The sequence below is a fragment of the Felis catus genome, chromosome E2 (genome assembly GCF_018350175.1).
Source record: "Felis catus isolate Fca126 chromosome E2, F.catus_Fca126_mat1.0, whole genome shotgun sequence".
NCBI classification, from domain to species: domain Eukaryota; kingdom Metazoa; phylum Chordata; class Mammalia; order Carnivora; family Felidae; genus Felis; species Felis catus.
In genome coordinates this window covers 18,053,378-18,075,675 of record NC_058382.1, presented here as the reverse complement: position 1 = coordinate 18,075,675, position 22,298 = coordinate 18,053,378, and the positions used below count along the sequence as shown (strand labels likewise).

The 22,298-nt window shown below is 50.9% G+C and overlaps 2 protein-coding genes and 1 long non-coding RNA gene across 5 annotated transcripts in view; 2 read left to right on the top strand and 1 right to left on the bottom strand.

The window, feature by feature from the left end:
- Nucleotides 1-1,923: 1,923 nt before the first annotated feature.
- Nucleotides 1,924-20,233, top strand: FFAR1 (free fatty acid receptor 1; the record flags this gene model as incomplete). Its single annotated transcript, NM_001319275.1, is given in 4 exon segments — nucleotides 1,924-1,947; nucleotides 2,323-3,783; nucleotides 19,386-19,397; nucleotides 20,215-20,233. A coding segment is annotated over 1 exon segment (963 nt). The 5' UTR covers nucleotides 1,924-1,947; nucleotides 2,323-2,635.
- Nucleotides 7,250-8,970, top strand: FFAR3 (free fatty acid receptor 3). Its single transcript, XM_023245482.2, is given in 2 exon segments — nucleotides 7,250-8,419; nucleotides 8,422-8,970. Coding segments are annotated over 2 exon segments (1,098 nt in total). The 5' UTR covers nucleotides 7,250-7,423; the 3' UTR covers nucleotides 8,524-8,970.
- The window catches only part of LOC109494624, a 72,329-nt gene continuing 65,477 nt past the window's right edge, over nucleotides 15,447-22,298 (bottom strand). For 2 of the 3 annotated variants that reach the window (XR_006590840.1, XR_006590838.1), the window contains one exon: nucleotides 15,447-20,481. This is a non-coding gene — a long non-coding RNA (uncharacterized LOC109494624). The remainder of the gene's footprint in view (nucleotides 20,482-22,298) is intronic. The other variant, XR_006590839.1, reaches the window with a different exon arrangement.

Below are 22,298 nucleotides of genomic sequence, written 5' to 3'. Positions count from 1 at the left end.
ACGACCTTGAGATCATGACCTGAGGGGAAATCAAGAGTCAGATGCTTAACTGAGCCACCCAGGTGCCCCTGAGAAAGACCACGTTCTGGTCATCCTTGAAGTTGCGGCACAACGAGGCATTGATTTCCCCCATCGACTCACTTTGTCCCCAGTGTGATTTCTCGTGAGCCCCGTTAGCATTTCTGGAGGAAGGAGAGACTGCAAGAATTATTTAAGTGAGAGGGTTTCTGTATCAAGAATGAGGTCCAGTATCATTCAACCATTCAACCATTTATTCAGCAAATATTTACTGAGCACCTGTCAATGCATCCAACACAGACCAGTTATTGGGGGACAAAAAAGATATGACATCACCCCAATCTTGGGGATCTCTAATCTAGGGTGCCCAAAAGGTTTTAGGGGAGGGTCCCCTCAAAGGACTAAAGGTGGCCCTGAACCTGAGGAGGCCTGTACAGGCTCCCTGGCAACCAGCGGGTGTCTCCTCATTCCGTCCGAGTCCGGCGGCTGCCAGAAACCTATTTCGTGGCCAGCTGACTGAGAGACGTGGCTGTCACCAGGCGGTGCTGAGGTGTGCATGGCAGGTGACCAGGAAGCTCTGAAGCCGGGACTCCAGGATCCAGGTGGCCCTCCACCCAGCCCCCGGCCTCACTGTCCTCCCAGGGCCCAGACAACTGGTCACTCGTTCAGTTACCGAGCCCCTACTATGTACGCGACAAGCAGTGGACGAGGCAGACAGACATCTTCACCCTCACTGACCGACGTGCCAGCAGAGGAGCTAGCGAATCTGATGTCTCGGGGTCTTGAGTGTTAGAATTAACACAAGATGAAGGCAGAGAGCCTGGAGCAGGGGAGGGGCCCATGTGGAGAGGGTCCAAGGAATGCCCTCCTCAGAGGCGATGCGGGCAGAGACCTGAACCGCCAGGTGGGCAGGGCCGAAGTAGAGCTCTTGATAATCCCACGTCTCCCTTCACGCCCTGCTTTCCTCCTCTCCAAAGGCTTGTCCCGGGAGAGGAAATGGCCCTCCTCCTGGTTTTTCCTTGGTTCCGTCAGCTTCCCAAAGACAAAATAACAAACAACAGGTGGCAAATTCTTCTACACCCCCAGGGAGGTGCTGGACCACATATGTAGGACGTGGACGGGAGGCGTTAGTGACTGAAGTCCGGAAAGGGAATTCGATCATTTCTTTGGAGGCGATTGCCAGGGGGAGGCTCACGCCATCCAGGCCTTAGTGAGTGCCGCCCAGGGTCCCTCCCAGTGCCCCAGAGACAGGCAGTGTGGGGACCGCAGCCGAGCACTTCAGCGCCACCAAATGAGGCTCGTCCCTTGCCTGTCCTCCTCCCCGCTCCTGCCAACGCCAGAAGAAAGGGTCAGAAACTACCGTCATCAAGACAGAAGGGAGAGGAGAGGGAAAACAGAGAAGCCCTCTCCTCCCAAAATGTGCCCACAGCCTGTGTGGATCCAGGGAGGGCAGAGGAAACACCTTGAAATAATTACTTCATTTTCCCACATATCAGTCCCCAGACACGGTGTGGGCCACCAAAGTTTTTATCTACGAGAGAGCCCAAAAGGCTGGGGCCTGCCCACGGGCTCACCCAGGAGGAGAGAAGCCAGCACCCGCAGCGGGTCTGAACAAGCCGTGGTCTGATCGTACCTCAACAACCCTGCTCCTTTAAGGGACTAGCTACACACTCCTCACGCTGCCTAGAAAAAGCCCTCATTGCTGTCCCCTTCCTGTGTCTGCATCAGCTGTTTGGACCCTCACCTCCCGGCCTCTGCTCCTGCCTGAGATGCCCCATTAGCTGCTCAGCCAGGCTGCTGGTGCCTCAGGCTAATGGCCCTGCCACCCCGCCCTCCTCTCCCTTCCGGCTCACTGCCCATCCTGGACACCCTCCCTCAGGCCATCGAGGGGGACTCCTGAGCCTCAGAGACATCTGGCAGCACCAAGAGGTGAGTCCCTCTTTCTGTGGCTCCTCTCCCCACGGCGGTTATTCCCCAGACCCCCCAGTTTACCTGCTTAGGATGCTCCCTGAGGTTGGTCAAGGTCATTCTCTGTGGCACTGATGGGACCCGACTTGCCCTGGCTCTGCCCTGGCGCCCCGCCTCGCCTGCCCTTTACCACAGGCTTCACCTTACCCAAATCCTGACAACCCCCCAACTCCACTGTCTGCGGGGCAGGCTCTCCACGGTCCTGGGGGGTGTGGGGGGCAGCCGCTTCTCTTCCCAGGGAATGAGGGGAGAGGGGTGGACTCAGGAGACTTAGTCCTAGGAAAAACACACACACAGTGGGGCCCGGCTCTAATTTTCTACCCTTTCTCTCCCCAGTCTCAGAAATCAGGAGGCTCTCCCTCTGATGGGACCTGCACGCTTCCATGGTGTTTTAAGAGAGGATACGGTGGGAAGAAAGCAGAGGACTGAGGGCTAGTGGTCCTCGCTCCTCACTCGGGCTCCCCTGCTAACTGGAGCCGCTTCTCTCCGTGGGCCTCCCTCATTGAGACAGTTGATATCTCACAGGACGGCTTCGAATACCCTAGCAGTCTGTGATCCCAGGAGCCCCCGATCCCCCCACCCCTCCACGGGCCTAGCCGAGGCTGGGGAGCGAGTGGAGGTCAGGAGCGTGGAGGCCAGCCCCGGCCCCATGGACCTGCCCCCGCAGCTCTCCTTCGCCCTCTACGTGGCCGCCTTTGCACTGGGCTTCCCACTCAACGCCCTGGCCATTGGGGGCGCCGTGTCCCATGCCCGGCTCCGCCTCACCCCCAGCCTTGTCTATGCCCTCCACCTAGGCTGCTCTGACCTCCTGCTGGCAGCCTCTCTGCCCCTGAAGGCGGTGGAGGCCCTGGCCTTGGGTGCCTGGCCTCTGCCGGCCTCGCTCTGTCCTGCCTTTGCCCTGGCCCACTTTGCTCCGCTCTATGCTGGCGGGGGCTTCCTGGCTGCCTTGAGTGTCGGCCGCTACCTGGGGGCTGCCTTCCCCTTGGGGTACCAAGCTGCCCGGAGGCCGCGTTATTCCTGGGGTGTGTGTGTGGCCATATGGGCCCTTGTCCTCTGTCACCTGGGGCTGGTCTTTGGGTTGGAGGCTCCAGGAGGCTGGACAGACAATACCAACAGCTCCCTGGGCATCAACACGCCAGTGAACGGCTCTCCGGTCTGCCTGGAGGCCTGGGACCCGGCCTCAGCGGGCCCTGCTCGCCTCAGCCTTTCTCTCCTGCTCTTCTTCCTCCCCCTGACCATCACGGCCTTCTGTTACGTGGGCTGCCTCCGGGCACTGGCCCGGTCAGGCCTGAGCCACAGACGGAAGCTGAGGGCAGCCTGGGTGGCCGGCGGGGCTCTGCTCACACTGCTGCTCTGCTTAGGGCCTTACAACGCCTCCAACGTGGCTGCCTTCCTGCACCCCGACATGGGGGGCCACTGGCGGAAACTGGGGCTCATCATGGGTGCCTGGAGTGTGGTGCTCAACCCGTTGGTGACTGGCTACCTGGGAGGGGGTGCCGGCCGGGCGACAAGTGTGGCGAGAACGAAAGGAGGGACATCCCAGAAGCAGCAGCCGCCGCTGGAGAGAAGGGGCACGGAGCAGGGGAGGCCGGCTGCTCTCGCAGGCCCCTGATGGGGACTGAGCCGAAGGAACTGCAGGGCGGCCTTGCCTGGAAGCACCCTTGGAACCGCTTATGGGAAGAACTGAGCCTGGCCGAAGACCACATCCCAGTGGAGGGAAGACGGAGGCCAGGGGCCAGGTCACAGGAGGAAGGTAAGCTTGCCTCCGCATACATCAGCGTGACTCCCCACCTCTGCCTGTCCCTCTTCTCCTCGCGCCCACCTGCCAATGCTGTAGAAATTCTCTTCCAGTCTAGAGGAAATGCCACACTGATGATACGTTCGGGGGGATGCCGTTCCCCAAACATCTCCTAGGAAAGAATATTTTAATTTCTGAACAAGAGAAGAGGCAGGAGGCAAGATACTGACACTGTTATGCCGTTTGGCACTCACAAGAGGGCAGCACTGGAACTGTGAACAGGAAGTTGGTAGGAAAAGACGCCTCCGTAGGGAGAGAAAATACTAGAGAAAATACACACCACGAAGAGTCCCTAACAAATAGAGTCTCTGAGATGGGACAGTCACCACGGCGAGTGCTTTACAAGTGTCCCATTTCATACTCACACAATCCTTTGATTTGGCTACGCAGCTGCCGTACAGATGGGCAGGTTGTTCACTGCACGAGAGTGCCAGCCAGACGGACAAACATCGACTAAAGTCTAGCCTGTGCTGTGCTCACCGATCCATGTGCCCGGCATGGGACTACTTCCATCCAGAGGAAGGAGCACGTTATTCTAATTTGAACAAAGATATCACCCACTCCTCAAGCAGGGTGCCTCGGTGGAGGGCGCTACCGCCTGGAGTGGGGTGCCTTTTCCTAATTTGTACAAAGGCGCCCCTTAAGTTAGCTATGGTCCCGGAGCCAAGTATTATTATCATCTTCATTTTGCAGGATTAAGGAATTTTCCTGAGGCTCTACAGCAAGGAAGGGGTGGACGCGTGATGCGATCCTTCAAGGCAGGACCCCCGAGGGTCAGGGGACATATGAAAGAACTTGAGGTATCGGTGTGAACGCCCGTCCTTGTGGTCCACTTTGCAAAGGCAAACAGTGGCACCCTGAACCCGTGAGAGCAGGGAGAGGAGAGTGGTCATGGAGGAGACAAACATCTGGGCACCTGCTCTGATGAGGCAAGATGCGGGAAGCAGACTTGTTCCTCTAAAGGCGATCACGCCGTGAGCATAGCCTATGCTACAGAACGGGTAGCTACATGCCTGGCGCGCACGCGCTGGTTTATACAAGCTACCTCTTTTTATGCTTCAGTGTCTACAGGGGCAAGGGATTTCATTTGCTGATCTGCCCCCAGCACCTTAGAAGGGAGCTTGGCACGTAGTAGCAGGTTCTCAGGAAGTGTTTGCCGAACGAATGAATGCTCGCAAGAGCCTTCCAAAGAAAATTTCGTTATCTGTTTTACATGAAAACAGACCAGAGAAGTTACACAACTTGCCCGGGGCTCCGCAGAAGCAAGAAACCAGTTTATTCCCTGCACAGCGGTGACAGCAGAGAATTTCAGTAAAAGCCCGAACTCCTGAGCACAAGCGGCCTCACTGCCCCTTCCCATCAAGCCAGGGACGCTCTCTCCCACCGCTCTGGAGCTCCAGCTGGTGCTGGGCCACTTGTTCCGGAGAATTGCACCTCCTCCATTTGGCGGTGGAATTTAGTTCCTCCCGAGGGTCCACGACGCCCATGATCCGCCCCCCAGCACCCTCGTGACCCCCACCCCGTCAGCCCTAAGCCTTCTAGAGGACCCCCCAGCAGATTAGCCTGTGCACCCACCTTTCTGTTTGCCTGAAGGGCCTCCCCAGTGGTTCTCTGCCTCTGTTAGTCTGTCCTACCCTCCTACCACTCAATCCCCTTAGACCTCACCACCACCAGACCCACGGCAGCAACATCTTTGTTTTGCTCACCATTTTTTTTTTAATTTTTTTAACGTTTATTTATTTTTGAGACAGGGAGAGACAGCATGAATGGGGGAGGGTCAGAGAGAGAGGGAGACACAGAATCTGAAACAGGCTCCAGGCTCTGAGCTGTCAGCACAGAGCCTGACGCGGGGCTTGAACTCACGGACCGCGAGATCATGACCTGAGCCGAAGTCGGATGCTTAACCGACTGAGCCACCCAGGCGCCCCTGCTCACCATTTTTAACAATTTACTTGAGATAAAATTTACGTATCATAAAATTCACCCATTTCAAGTGCACACGTCAAGGGTTTTTAGTACACTGACTAAGGCTTGCAACTATCACTATAATCCAGGTTAGAACACGGTCGTCACCCCAGTAAGAGCCCTCCTGCTCGTTTACAGCTGATTCCGTTTCCCCCTACGTCCCCAGGCAACCGGCAATCTACTTTCTGTCTCCATAAAGTCGCCTATCTTGGACAATTCATATAAATGGAAACATACGATATATGGTCTTTTATGTCTGGCTTGTTCCACGTGGCATAATGTTTTTGAGCTTCACCCATATTCTGGGCGTTTCGTTCCTTCCTATTGCCAAAGAGTATTCCATCGCGTGGATATGCCACGTGGTGGATCCGTTCGCCAGCTGATGGGCCCCCAGGGGATGTTTCTACTTTGGGGCCATTATGAACATTGCTTAAGTAGATACCTATTAGTGGAGCTGGGTCCCTTGGTAGATTTACGTGAACTGTTTCAAGAAACTGCTTCCCAAAGGCACCCTACAATTTTATATTTTTAGCAGCGAAGTATGAAGACTCTCATTCCTCCACATCCTCCCCACCACTTGGTATTATCTAATTTTTTGCTTATGGCCATCCCAGCGGGTACAGAATGGTATCTCATTATGTTCCATAAATATTTGAATGAATACATAAAGAAGAAGTCTCTGAAGCTGGACAGAGCTTCGGTTTGAACCCTGCTGGTGATGCTTAACAGGCTGTAGCAGTGAGTCACCTCCCCACTGTGAGGCGAAGGGCAGGTTGGCGATGCCCTCAGAAGCAGAGTGCCTGCCACGGATTACGTGCCCCCTCAATCATCATTATCACTATTAGTGCTGTTGTTATTCCCATCACCCCAGAGACAAGCCCACACCCACGGCTGCGATGTTGGCAGCTAACATCTGTTAGTACTTACCATAACATGCCCGCTTCCCTTCTCAGCACTGGACAGGCAGTAGCAATGCCTTAATCCAACAAAACCCTACGAAATTGGTACTGTGATTATCCCTGCTTTGCAGACGAGAAAGCAGAGATCGAGAGTTTGGGTCACTTGCCCCAAATCCCAGAGTTAGCGACGGAGCCGGCATCGCACCCGGGCTCTGGCTCCGGAGCACGGGCCCTCCATCACTGCGTCGTGCTTCCTGCCCTTACAAGGCAAGTTGGATGACCGCCATTCCAGAGAAGCAGATGCAATTCAAGTGGAGGATCAGGGAGGGGAAGATGAGGTCGGCTCGGGGCTGGGTAGAGCATCCCCTCCGAGGCAGCCGGGGAGCAACGCCGCGGTGGAATTTGCTCCTCATTTTGCATACTCGCGCGGCGCTGGTGATGGAGCAAAAGGCATCTTTTGTGCGATTGCCCAACGGTGAATGAGGTCATCTGTCTTTATCAGTTCTGCCAGATAAATAGCTAACTATATTTCTCTAGAGGAGCCGGCGAGGTGCTGGGGGAAAAGCAGTTGGGTTCTCAAATAAGCAGGTGAGCACGGGGCTCTGGGGGGTCTGGAGGGGGAGCCTCGGCGCTTGCTTTCCTCGGGGAAGGGACAGGCGACAGGGTATGACCAGGAAGACAGGCAGGCTGACGCTGCTGGGGAAAGCATCAGGGGGGCAATGAGGGAGTCGGGGCGGTGACAGTGTTCCCTGCCAACGGTCGAGATGCCGTCGGCATGGGGCACCAAGGACCCCACCCAGACTGCCACCTCCGTCCGCCTCTTTCTCCAGTGGCCATCACCATGGACACCAGCCCGGACCGGTCCTTCTCCCCCGGCAATCACTGGCTCTACTTCTCCGTGTACCTCTTCACCTTCCTCGTGGGGCTCCCCCTCAACCTGGCGGCCCTGGTGATCTTCGTGGGCAAGCTGCGGCGCCGCCCGGTGGCTGTGGACGTGCTCTTGCTCAACCTGACGCTCTCAGACCTGCTCCTGCTGCTCTTCCTGCCCTTCCGCATGGTGGAGGCGGCCAACGGCATGCGCTGGCCCCTGCCCTTCATCTTCTGCCCCCTCTCCGGATCCCTCTTCTTCACCACCCTCTACCTCACCTCCCTCTTCCTGGCAGCTGTGAGCGTCGAACGCTTCCTCAGCGTGGCCTACCCGCTGTGGTACAAGGCCCGGCCGAGGCCGGGACAGGCCGGCCTGGTCAGCGGGGCCTGCTGGCTCCTGGCGGCCGCTCACTGCAGCGTGGTCTACGTGATGGAATTCTCCGGGGAGGCCACCAACGGCACCTGCTACCTGGAGTTCCAGAAGGACCAGCTGGCGATTCTCCTGCCCGTCAGGCTGGAGATGGCTGTGGTCCTTTTTGGGGTGCCCCTGCTCATCACCATCTACTGCTACAGCCACCTGGTGTGGGTGCTCAGCAGAGGCACCAACCACCGGCGGCGGAGGAGGGTGGTTGGGCTCGTGGTGGCCACGCTGCTCAACTTCCTCGTCTGCTTTGGGCCCTACAACGTGTCCCACGTGGTGGGCTACATCCAGGGTGAAAGCCCGGCGTGGAGAAGTTACGTGCTGCTCCTCAGCACCTTGAACTCCTGCGTCGACCCGCTTGTCTACTACTTTTCATCCTCTGGGTTTCAGGCTGACTTTCAGGGGCTGCTGAGGAGGCTGACGGGGGCCTGGGGCCCTTGGAGGCAGGAGGACAGCATGCAACTGAAGGACAAGAATGAGGAGGGGGGCAGCCGGGGGAGCTGTCCAACGTAGAGAACAGGAGGGAGACTCCTGGAGGGCTGTGGAGCAGGCTGGGCTGCCGAGGGGCCTGGCGGGGGCTCTCGTAGCTCAAGTCGGGCAGGACCGGGGAGCAGGGGGCTGGGGACTGACGTGACTGAGCACCAGGCTGTGCTCACCCAAGCCCGGCTCTCGGTCTCACCCAACTGCCCTCGCTTCCCATCCCCTGCCCCCCAGGGATTCAGCCCTGGGAAACAGGAGGAGGGCGGGCACCAGAGAAGCGGGAGCCCCCACGGCCAGCTCCTGGGCTTTCCTTAAGGTGACGGAGGAGGAATCGACAGCAGTGACGAAGGCCTGAGAGATGTGCCAGGCAGTGGAAGAAGCCACCCTTCAGAGCTGTTCCTACCCAGCAGGGTGAGAGTGGGGACACAGGCCAGGCTTCAGGGAGCATCCTGCTCTCACAGAAGGTTCCCATTGTTCAGTAAATTCAGACTTTTAGGGACATTTATGAAAAATTACAGTAGAAAAATTACCAATAAATTTGGTAGCAAGCAAAAGAGAACGGTCTTTCCTTTTTTTTTTTTTTTTTTTTTGCTTATGATGTATCTGCATCAGGTGGGATTGATGGATGGAAGGATAAAACACCCAGACTCCGGAGGGAAAGGGCTAAACCATAGGATGCCTAGATGTCGGGAGAGGATCCAGGATGGAGGCATAAAAATACCAGCTCACTTAGGGGAAGGACTTGGCCTGACCCATTATCTTCTTCAATAACTCTGTGGCAGGTACTGTTATTAAATGAGCAAGTGAGAATAACTCACTTTACACACGAGAGAATGGGCCCAGGCGGGTGAAGCCTTCTACCTGAGATCCTACAGCCAGTAAGTGACTGAAGCAGGACTGGAGGCTGGAATTAGCCGACTCGGAGTCCCGTGCCCCTCACCCACTCTGCTCTCCTGACTCCAGCTGCGTATCATCCGTATGATGCCATATGGATGATGCCTAGTCTGGCTTCCAGAGCCAGTGAGCCAGTGTGGCCGGGACAAATGTAAACAGGCCACGAGGAAAACTGGAACTACATGCAAAGCAGCTCAGCTCTCTGCGTTGCTAAGTCCTCTTCCCCTATTCTTTATTAGAAACCCACTTGAAAAAATAAATTAGTCAGCACAGTTGACTTCAAAGATAGATGCATACTCTTAGCTATTTTTAGCGGGATGTGACCATTTAGTAAGTTTGCCTTTCTCCCTGAGGAGTGGTGCATGAGAAACAGTCGGTTAGAGCCTCCTCGCCCAGCAAGGCAACCAGAGACACGTGGGCACGTGTTGGCACTCACTTGGCCTTAGTTCAAAAACATTTGTTGTGCACCCACAGTGTGCAGGTGGCTGGGCTGAGAACCGTGTGCAGGTGGCTGGGCTGAGAACGGCAAGGACTTTTAATATTAGCGTCTATTTCTTGCTGGGGTTGAGGTCACTGGAGAACGAGGGCTGGCTGTGGGTGAGGGATTGGGTTTCGGGCGGAAGGAGAGAGCCATCATCTGGGTGCAGAGATGAAGGCCTGAGCTGTCTCTCTGACCTGTGACTCATCTTCTGCCCCAAGGAACTCAGTCCCTGGTGGAAGCTAAGAAGTTAATATAAATATGAGTCTACGTGGTTCAGAAAGGGAACAAGGGTGACAGGGAGTCCTGCGACTCCAAAACTGGTAACAAGGACCCAACTGGGGACAAAAAGGAGTCGGAAACTCCACATTCTAGAGAGAGCCATGAACAATAGGAGCCTGACCCTTTTCTCAGGGTTTATCATGAAGAATAAGAGGCAGCTTAGAGGGCTTTGCTGCTTCCAACCATCACCCAGCACTACCCCCTCCCCAGTCTGTATAAGCAAAAGGCTAGGGGTGGGGAGGGTGAAAAGTCACCAGACGCTGGGGCCATTGTCTGGGTGGTGGTGAGGGGACTGCGGTAGTATTTTCCAGATTTTGCAGAAGCCAAGGGAAAGGGCCGTTCAGGGAAGAATGGAAGGTGTATCCTGGGACTAAAGCAGAGAAAGGAGACTGGCAGACAGAGGGCGTGGGAGCACGTGTGTGAGTGACGAGCATCGTGCCCTCTCACCGGCTGGCAGAGCAAGCATGTGGGGGGCCCCCGGGGGGGGTGGAAATTCTGGGGGTGCCAGAAGAGGTCAAGCCAGCTTGGATCTCCCAAGACAGCGGTCAGAAGAACACAGTTCTAGCTGCAAAAGAGAGCCAGTAATTGGGCACCTGACTCACAATGGACACCAAAAGCTACTCAATATTTAGCTACAGCACTGTTTCTCAAATTTCTTTGTATCTCTGTCCTCTCAAGGAGCCTTTTTGGATATTTTTTCCTATTCAGCACCTTACTCTTCCCTGCCTGTGAAACTTTAAAAAAAATTTTTTTTCAACGTTTTTATTTTATTTTTGGGACAGAGAGAGACAGAGCATGAACGGGGGAGGGGCAGAGAGAGAGAGGGAGACACAGAATCGGAAACAGGCTCCAGGCTCCGAGCCATCAGCCCAGAGCCCGACGCGGGGCTCGAACTCACGGACCGCGAGATCGTGACCTGGCTGAAGTCGGACGCTTAACCGACTGCGCCACCCAGGCGCCCCAAAACTTTAATACAACAGACACACTCTATACTTACTCCTGTGTGTGCATGGCCCTTTGGAAAGCCACAAACCATTGCTTCCTTGGAACTAATTTTCGCCTCTCTGGGGGGCAATGTTGGCCCTGCTGAGAATCCATGAGCTAGAGAACCCATCCCACAGAGTGATAAAGCCTGTCTCACTCAACCGTAGCCCCGTGAGGTGAAGTTTATTATCCTTCTGGAGCAAAGGAGACCCCATTGCAGAGGAAGCATGGGCGTCTCACAAGAGAAGAGACAGGGCTAGTGGAGAATTTGGGGTAAGGGGACTGTTTAGGTGAAGTTTCAGTGAAGTAGTGCTTGCCAGGCTCTGAGCTAAGCAGGCCTGTATGCAAAGAGGCCAATTTCAGGCCTGGGCTGACAAGCGGACTCAGGGTCCTGTTCCTTTGGAAAATACGAGTAAACGATAAAGGTAGGATTTTTGTCTGAAAACTCGTTGTCTGAAGCTCTGGGGGTTGAAAAGCTTTTGCTGCTCAGATCTTCCTAGCAGCAGAGGGATACTCCATTCTTACTGAAAGGATTTCAAACAGCCAAGTTTCTGACAGTCTGTGATTTTAGAGAACAAGGTTTCTCAGCAATATAACTTGGCTAGTTAACAAAACAAATTTTTAGGGGCTTCTGGTAGCTGAGTCAGTTAAGTATCTGACTCTTGATTTCAGCTCAGGTCACGATCTTACGGCTTATGAGTTCGAGCCCTACATTGGGCTCTGTGCTGACAGTGCAAAGCCTGTTTGGGACTCTCTCTTTCTCCCTCTCTCTCTCTCTCTCTGCCCCTCCCTTGCTGCGCTCTCTCTCTCAAAATAAATAAATAAACTTAAAAAACAAACAAACAGGTTTTTAAAGGTTTACAAAAGGAATTCATTGATGGCCATGATGGAGGAGGAGATTTTCCCTTTTAGAAGGAAGGGTTCCCCCTTCAGCAAACCCTAGGGCAGTACAACCCAGAAGGGTAGGAGGAAGGGTAGACTTGCCTCATCCCTGCCACAGGTTCCCAGGGCCGTAGGTTAAGGCTTAGCTTATAGGACAGAGAGAGGAGGCCAGAAGTTTTAAATCTCCAAGTGTGGCCAGAAAGCTACTCACAAAATCATTAAGAAACTGGCAGGGACAGTTCAATACAGACAGGACAGTTCAATACAAAGCAGTGAGTAGTTCACCTGCTACAAGCTTGTGCCACAACAAGTCAAACTATTTATAAACCAATTCCCCATCAGAGGAGGGCAGAGGGGCAAGCAGGAAGCAGAGGGGAAGCTGGGTATACGGGAAGGCAGGCTGACTTGATGCCTTTTCCTGAGTTAAATACATCACCGGTGACCAGAGTCTTTGGGTATTTTAGCAAGTGACCTCTCAGCCTGTGAATGCGCCCAGCAGGGCAAGGGAAGCTGTAATACAAAGCAGGAGAGGTAAATCTGCTTCATGTGGATGCTGGGAGGGGGTGCAAAAAGTAGGCCAGGTCCGGGTTGGGAGGGAGGAATAGATGGGGTGAGCAAGAATCCTGGGATTCTGCAAAATTAGTTGCAACAATCATCCAAAAGCAGGAAGCAGAGTGGCAATAAAAGAAAGAATGTGAAAGAAGCCAGGCTGTAAATTCTGGGAGAGGAGAATTAGAAGTGGGACGCAGAGTTTGCAATGGAGGAAACAAGTAAAGTGAAATAGTGTGAGAAAGCGCTCAACTCTTTACCTTCCTCTCTCTGATATGACCTCTCTGGTTAAAAAAAAAAAACAAAAAAAAAAACCAAGTTATTACAGGCATCTGTGGCCCCTAAAACTCTGCAAAGTCTTCTGACTTCCTTTTAAAGTCAGTTCTGAGGGGCGCCTGGGTGGCGCAGTCGGTTAAGCGTCCGACTTCAGCCAGGTCACGATCTCGCGGTCCGTGAGTTCGAGCCCCGCGTCAGGCTCTGGGCTGATGGCTCGGAGCCTGGAGCCTGTTTCCGATTCTGTGTCTCCCTCTCTCTCTGCCCCTCCCCCGTTCATGCTCTGTCTCTCTCTGTCCCAAAAATAAATAAACGTTGAAAAAAAAAAAAACTTAAAGTCAGTTCTGAAAAACCATCCAGATGGAGGGAGATCAAGGCACCAAGATGGCAGCCTGTGATCTCGGAAGAGGAAACTGAGATCACACTCCAGAAAAAGAATGGGATAGAAGAAATGAAGCCTGAGAAACCTGGTGGTAGTGGGATGGGTAGTGGGTAGTGGGTAGTGGTTCCATGGAGGTTCACCCCCCATGGAAGCGTGGAGCGAGGGAAGAGTAAATATTGCAGAAGACGGAATGGGGTATTTTTGGAAGGGAGGTGATTTTAACTGAACTTAGACTCATTTCACTGAATTTGGACAACCAAATCAATAATCTCCTGTTGCAGATCCCCCAGCCCCAGGGTCAATTTGTAAATGGCACTGACCACACCATTCTTGTTCCCATTTATTGGTGACTGCTCTCAGGCAGAACACACAATGACCCAATTCTAGCCAGAAAAATTCTAGCTCTCAGGAAGAACACACAATGACCCAATTTTAGCCAGTAAGAGGTCTGCTGGGGAGTCTCCGGGAAACCATACTGAAAGAGAGAGATGTGTGAAGAGCTACCCTCTCGCTTCCTGGTTTGGAAACTTTTATGTGAGGATGTGATACTTGGAATTGCAGCAGCCATTTGGGGGCCATCGTGCCACAAACTTGAGGAAGAATGCTAACAAGCTAAAGGTGGTGGAGGAGAAGGACAAAAAGGCCTTGCTGAATTGGGACCCCCACCTCCACACTCACTGTTAATAAACATTCCTATAGCTGACTCACCATTAGCCAGATAGCCGCTAACTTGCAGCCAAATGCATCTTAACTGTAATGGATAAGCCTCTGTCTAAGCATCCTATATCCTATATCTGTCACCACTTGGTGACATCTTCTCTTCCTCTAAATTATTTTATGATGCTGGAATCTCTAAATTCCATTTGCTTTGAAGGAGCTATGAAATCCTAGTGTTTATCCTACCTATTCTAGCTGGGCTCAAAGGAGATTTCTCCAGTCAGTAGCTCTGGCACCAAGATGTCAGGACTCCCCTCATTCGAAGGCTCTAAACAGCTAACAGGCTGGGGCTGTATGGACATATTACAAAATGAAAAACACACCTACTGGATGGGACCCTTTTTGAGGTTGAGGAGCATCTGACTGATGGTCTGGGCTGTAAGTTCCTCTCCTTTTATTGATAAAAATTCCCATGCTTGGATGTAAGACCTAAATGTGAGACAGAAAACCATCAAAACCCTAGAGGAGAAAGCAGGCAACAATCTCTTTGACACCAGGTGCAGCAACTTCTTACTAGACAGGTCTCCAGAGGCAAGGGAAACAAAAGCAAAAATGAACTATTGGGACTTCATCAAGATCAAAACCTTCTGCACAGCAAAGGAGACAATCAACAAAACTAAAAGGCAACTGATGGAATGGGAGAAGATATTTGCAAATGACATATTAAATAAATAAAAGGCTAGTAGCCAAAATCTATAAAGAACTTATCAAACTCAACACCCAAAAAACAAATAGTCCAGTGAAGAAATGGCCAAAAGACATGAACAGACACTTTTCCAAAGAAGACACCCAGATAGCTAACAGACACATGAAAAGATGTTCAACATCACTCATTATCAGGGAAATACAAATCAAAACCAAAATGAGTTACCACCTCTCACTTGTCAGAATGGCTAAAATTAACAACTCAGGAAACAACAGATGTTGGCAAGGATATGGAGAAAGGGGAACACTTTTGCACTGTTGGTGGGAACGCAAACTGGTGCAGCTGCTCTGGAAAACAGTGTGGAGGTTCCTCAAAAAATTAAAAATAGAACTACCCTATGACCCAGCAATAGCACTACTAGGAATTTATCCAAAGGATACAGGAGTGCTGACTCATAGGGGCACGTGTACTCCAATGTTTATAGCAGCACTTTCAACAACAGCCAAATTATGGAAAGAGCCCAAATGTCCATCACCTGATGAATGGATAAAGAAGATGTGGTTTATAGATACAATGGAATACTACTTGGCAATGAGAAAGAATGTAATTCTGCCATTTGCAACAACATGGATGGAACTGGGGGGTATTATGCTAAGTGACATAAGTCAGTCAGAGAAAAAGATAGCCTATGTTTTCACTCATATGTGGAATTTGAGAAACTTAACAGAAGACCATGGGGGAAGGGAAGGGGAAAAAATAGTTTCAAACAGAGAGGGAGGCAAACCATAAGAGACTCTTAAATACAGAGAACAAACTGAAGGTTGATGGGGGGGAGTGCGAGGCAGAGGGGAAAATGGGTGATGGGCATTGAGGAGGGCACGTCTTGGGATGAGCACTGGGTGTTGTATGTAAGCGATGAATCACGGGAATCTACTCCCGAAGCCAAGAGCACACTGTTGTACACTCTATATTCGCTAACTTGACAATAAATTATACAAAAATAAATAAATAAAATAACTAAGAAAAAAATTCCTGTGCTTATTATGGGACATAGATTGCCATGGAAACAAGAGAGTGTTGAATGAATGGGGATGGGGATCGTGAGCGATGTCCTATGGAAGGACACTTGGCCCCAGTCGGTGTTCTTAGAAACAGGAGAGCTACCCAGTCTTCCTGCCTGTGGAGTCACCGTACCACAGGTAATGGCTACGTGAAGATGAGGAGATGATTTCCTGGATGTCTAATTCACCACTTAACAATTTATGCCCACAATTAGGGGCTTGCTGCTTACCGTGTCCCTGCACCCCCCTCCCCTTTCTGGTAATTGTTTCCTAGTGGTTCTTGGTGCTTAGAGCACAAACCTCCTCTTCCCAACACCCTAGAAACCGCCTTCAAAATAACTCATTGTTTGTTTATCCTTCGGAAAACAATCAAATTATATGCTGTGAATCAAAAGGTCAGCTGGAAAAGATGTAAACAGGAAAGTTCACTGCAGAGCGAGCTGAACAAACAGGCCAGCAAGTTTGGGCCCCGGGTGGGGGTAGTGGCAGCGCTCGCTGCTGTTGTTGCACGCCAACCGGACCCCAGCCAGCCTGGTGAGGCATCCGGCCAGGCTCCGGGACCAGAGAGACGCACGAGGGCTTTGGAGGCATCACTTCTGACCTCACAACCCGGCGATGTCTTCCTGGGTGTCACTCAGGAGGATGAGAGCAACCCCGTGAACGCAGACTGTACAGAGATATTCACGGCAGCTTTGATCATAATAGCCCCATTCGGGAAATGGTGCAGGTGACCATCGAAAGCGAAAGGATGTGGGGCCACCTGGGTGGCTCAGTCGGTTAAGCGTCTGACTTCGGCTCAGGTCATGATCTTGTGGTTCACGGGTTCAAGCCCCGCGTCGGGGTCTGTGCCGACAGCTCAGAGCCTGGAGCCTGCTTCCGATTCTGTGCCTCCGTCTCTCTCTGCCCCTCCCCTGCTCGCGCTCTGTCTCTCTCTCTCTCTCAAAAATAAACATTAAAAAAAAATCTGTTTTAAAAAGAGAATGGATGTAAAAACTGTGATGTAGCCATGCAACGGCATACCCCTAGGCAATAAAAGTAACACACTGCTGGCAAAGGTGACCATACAGCCTCTGACTCTGACACTGTGATTTATCATAAAAAATGTATTTGGTCTTCAGCCAAGGATTATAGTTGTCCAGCGGTGGCCCATTCCTGCCACAGAGCTCCTAAAAGCTTTGGGATTTCCTAAGTGATGAGAGCAACGAAGCTGTCTTTTGTTATGCGGCGGTGACTCTTGGACCCCCACCTAAAAGTGGGGGCTAGGTGCCAGAGGAACCAACTGAGGGATTAGAGGGTTGGTATTTTCAGTCCTGACCTTCTGACTTCTGGAGACAGGGGGAGGCGCTGGAGGTTGAATCCGTCCCAATGGCCTATGTAATCAATGAATCAATCGCGCCCGTGTAATGAAGCCTCCATATGAACTCAAACGAGCGGGGCTCAGAATGCTTCCACTTGGTGAACACGTGGAGATTTGGGGAGAGCGGAGCACTAGGAGAGGGTATGGAAGCTTCACACGCCTCCCCCATCTCATGCTTTGCTCTATGTGTCTCTTCCATCTGGCTGTCCCTGGGTCATGGCCTTTTAGAACTGATGGGCGATCTCGTATGTAAAATGTATCTGTGAGTTCTGTGAACCGCTCTAGCAAATTCACTGAACCCGAAAAGGGGGTCATGGTTACCTCGAACTGTAGCCAGTGTGTCAGAAGCACAGGTGACAGCTTGGACCAGCAACTGGTGTCTGACATGGCGGCGGAGTGCGTGGGGGTAGGGTAGTCTTGTAGGACCGAGCCCCTTGAGCTGTGGAATGTGACACTATCTCTAGGGAGAGTTAAGTTGCATCGCAAGACACCCAGCTGGTATCTAGAGAATTGCTTGGTGGTGTGGGGGAAGCCATCCCCCGCCACCCCTGTTCAGAATTGGTCCCAGAACCCCTGTACTGAGAGAAAGCAGATCAGTGGTTGCCAGGAGCCACGGAGGAGAAGGGGGAAGGATGAATGGGGAAGATGCCAGAGGGACATTTGAGAGTGATGGAAGTGTTCTAGAATTTGACTGGGGTAGGGGGTTACAGAGATTTCTACGTTTGTCAAAACCTCTCGAACTGTGTGCTTAAAATGGCTGCATTTTTACTGCGTGTAAATTTAGCCTCTCTAAAAATAGTTGATTAAAAAAAGTCACGTCACCTCGGCTCTCTGTGTCACCTCATATTATATGTGTACATAACGTCGGCGATAAACCTTCCCACATTTCAAAAAGCCACGCAGGTCTCTGCTTTTGCTGTGCCCTTCTGCTCAGACGTGACTGCTGTAATACGGGCACCCAGGTTACAGGAAAGGGCAGAAACCATGGCGCAAGCATGTGATCGGTGGCAACCAGCTCTTATCTGGGTGCCGGAGACCCACACGGTCTATGGCCAACTGGGGGATGCACAGCTCGTCAGAACTCAACTCCTGTCTTGTCACCAAGAAGGGCTGTGGGCTCAGGGCTGCCATACCTTCCGCTTCTCCCAGCTGAAAACCCAGCTGTTACCGCTGTTTTTTGAAATCTTACCCCCCCCCCCTTTTTTTTTTTAAAGCCGATGAAACGTTACAGTGTTGTGTGCGGTGAAAAAGAGGCAGGCCTGAGGGCTGTGATCTGGTTCTCAGGCTTCCAGTGTGGCCCCTGCAGCGGTGGACACCGAGGAGGGTTCAGATACTGGGAATGGGTGACGGAAGAAGCGGGAGGAAGTGTCATTTTGCCACAAGTGCAGCTCAGAGATAACTTTGCCCGGATCCGATGGCAAACAGCTGCAGAGATCTGCTGACTTTCTAAAATCGTTCTTAGCATTTCCAAGTCCCTGCCCCGGCCAGCAGCCCTGCTCTAAAGCTACCCGCCACCCCGCCCTCTCAAGGGAGGTCTCTGGCAGACACAGGCAGGGCAGAGCAGAGGCGCCCACGGAGGAGCTCCCACAATCCCTGGGGGCCTCTATCTCAACCCTGGCTCCTCCTCCCGCTCCCATGCTCCGGTAGGCATTGTTCTGGAAGGCCGTCCCCTTTTGCTTTTGCTCTCCACCCTCTCTCCCCAGGTGTTCTAATCCATGACGACGGCTTTCACCATTGAGGACTCCCAAATTTCCATCTCCAGCCCCAGACTCTTGTGCGCCCAACTCTGAACATCTCAACTTCACACGTCCGAACTGAGCTCTTCATTCCCTTCCCCACATCTGAACCCCCACCCCAGCAACACCATCCACCTACCTGCCCCTGCCAGAAACCCAGGAATCTTTTTTTTTTTAAAGGTTTCATTTTTTTTTTTTATATTTTTAAAATGATCATACAATAAAAAGGAACTTTTTCAGGGAGGACTAAACAGTTCCGTGAATTTTAACACTCATGGATTCCTGTAACCACCACCACGATCAAGATAAACAACAGTTATAGTCACTTCTTCCCCTGGCTCCTAACCACCGACAACCACAGGTCTATCGTATTTATCTCTTCAAAAACGACACCTAAATGGAAGCATCCAGTCTTTAACCTTTTGACACTCTTCTTCCACTCAGCAAAAGGTCTCTGAAATTCGCCCCACTTACTGTGAGCATCACGGTTTGTTTCCTTTCAGTGCTAAGTGGTTCGTTCCACTGTCTGGCTACATCACCATTTGCTTATCCGTGCACCCACTGAAGGACACTTGGGTTCTTTCAGTTCAGGACAGTCATGGATAGAGCTGCTCGAAACATTCACGCACTGGTTTTCTGTGTGGACTCGAGTTTTCACTTCTCTGGGTCAAATATCCAGGAGAGGGATGGCTGAGTCATCTGGTAGTTGAGTGTTTCACTTTTAAAGATACCTTCCACTTGTTTGCTGTCGGTTGTACCACTCTGCATTCCTTCCAGCCATAGAAGAGACTCAGCGCTCCGCCTCCTTGTGGCACCTGGTGGCCCTGGAGGCCGTTTGGACAGGTGTACAGTGCTCAGAAAGCCATTCTTAGAAGGCAACTATGCGCACCACTATCCCACCAACACACAACAGCCGTTCTTGACGCCCACTCCCTTACTGCCCACACGCAATTCATCATCGAGTCCTACTGCGTCTATCTCCAGAATGTGTCTGGCACAAACCTGCTTCTCTCCAATGCATAGCAACTAGGATCTCTCACCTGGACTCCAAAAGCTTCCAACCTGGCTTTTCTACTTGTCCTCATCCTCGTTGGTTCATATCACAGCCAGGGGGGCCTTTGAAGAACATAATTGGATCGTGTCATTGTCCACTGTCCATTCCCATCCTCTCTTCCTGGCTTCCAGGCCCTGTGCCATCTGTCCCTGCCTCTCCCGGTCTCTAAGCCCTTGGGGGCTCATCCTACTTTCATCGACATCACTCTGCTGGCCTGGCCTCGAGCAGCCAAGCTCTCAGTCTCTGCACACAGTTTCTCCTCTGCTTGACCTGGCCGGGTCGCCTCTTCTTTCAGGTTTTCTTGCCAACGTCACTTTAGAGAGGCCTTCCCTGATCACCCCATCTCAAGTAACCCTCACCACTTGACATTATCCCACACTGCGCTAGGACAGTTTGATTTGCATATTTGGCTGTTCATTTTTTTAGTATGTGGTTCCTCCCTGTACGCTGGGAAGCCCTTGCCAGCAGTCACCATGTCTGTTTCATTTGTTCTGTATACCCAGGTGCCTAAAACAGTATCTAGCACAGAATAGGCATTTGGTACTTGATAAATAAATGAACGAATAAGAAAAAGTATCTCTAATTTTCCACTGTTATAAATAATGCTACAAGGAACATCCTTTTCCATAAATGTCAGTACATTTATACATTTTGTAAGAGATGCCGCTGTTATTATATGGTACATGCATTTGATATTTTAAATATTGACAAATTACCTTCCCCAGATGAATCAACTCTGTCGCCAACCGTCTGTAGGAGGCTCCATACCTCTGCAACAAGGGGAAATATCACATTGTAGCTTTTTTTTAAGTTGGCATTTAAAATTCAGTAACTCGGTGTATTAGGGTCTTCCAGAGAAAGAGCCCATAGGATGTGTGTATGCGTGGAAAGAGATTTATCTAAGAAATTGGCTCACGTGACTGTAGTGGTTTGTGAAACCAAAATCAGATGGAGGAGGCTGGCAGGCTGGAGACTCAGGTCCAAAAAGTTGCAGTTCAAGTCCAAAGGTAGTCTGGGGCTGGGAGACAAGGAGGAGTCAATGTGGCAAATGAAATATGAAGGCAGTCCGCTGGAGAACTCCCTCCTGCTCAGGGAAGGCCAGCCTTCTATTCAGGTCTTCAACTGATTGGAGGGAAATCTGCTTCACTCAAAGTCTACCAATGTAAATGTAAGTCTCATCCAAAGGTATCCTCACAGAAACATCTAGAATAACATTTGACCAAATACATGGGCACTGTGGCCTAGCCACGCTCATACATAAAATTAAGCATCCCCTCAGTACTATTTTACTTTTGATTTCTCTTATAAAAAGTGAGGTAGCAGGGTGCCTGGGTGGCTCAGTTGGTTAAGCATCTGACTTTTGATTTGGGCTCAGGTCATGATCTCACAGTTAATGATTTTGAGCCCCATGTCAGGCTCCATGCTGACCTGTTTGGGATTCTCTCTCTCTGCCTCATTCTGGCTTGCGCGTGTGCATGCATGCATGCTCTCTCTCTCAAAATAAGTAAATAAACTTAAAAAAAATGAGGTAGCAAATATTTGCATATCGAATATAGTCATTTATCTTTTTTCCTATAGTTGCCTTTTTCTTATTAGTTTGCAGGGTATTTGCATATCTATCAATGTTTGCATTTACAAATGCTTTTTCAGTTTTATATGCAGAAAGATGGGGTCTTTTACTTTGTTAGTAACTTTTCCCATAGCTTTATATTTTTATGTACTAAAGTTTATCATTACTTCCATGACTTCTACATTTATGTCATGCTAGAAAAAAAGCCTTCTCAATTGCAAGGCTTAAAAACGATCTTATATAATACCTACACAACTTCTATAGTTTTAAAAGATATATCTGATCTTCAGCATAGCTGGATTTTACTTTTATTGTCAAGTTGTAACTCTTTCAAACGTATACTCAACTATCCCAACATAATTTACTGAATAGCCCATTCCCTCCCACTGATGCGAAATGGGTTCGGATCACTTAATTAGAAAGAATCCTTCACATGTAATCAATACAATACATCACATTGTAATCAACTGCAATACATCGTAAACAATAAGACATCATTATTTTTACCCATCCTATTAGCAAAAAATATTAAAGATTCAAAATATCCACTATTGGAGAAGGTGCACAGAAATGGGTACCCTCATACATGGTTGGTAGGAATGTAAATTACTGAACATTTTCAGGAAGGTAATACATAAATAGCTATCAAAAATTTTAAAGAACATCTCTTTGACCCAGGAGTTCTATCAATTATATATCTAAAAATCCATCTAACCAGTGGCGCCTGGGTGGCTCAGTTGATTAAGTGTCCGACTTTGGTGCAGGTCTTGATCTTGTGTTTCAAGCCTGGTTCAAAATCTGTCTCCCTCTCTCTATGCCCCTCCCCCGCTTGCACTCTGTCTCTCTGTCTCTCTCTCTTTCTCTCTCTCAAAAGTAAATAAACATTAAAAAAATTTTAATACATGTAACGAAAATACATGTATTTAGATAGATAGATAGACAGCCAGACAGACATTTACTGAAGCACTGTTTGTCATTACAAAAGAACTGAAAACTTCAATAATGTGACAGTTCATC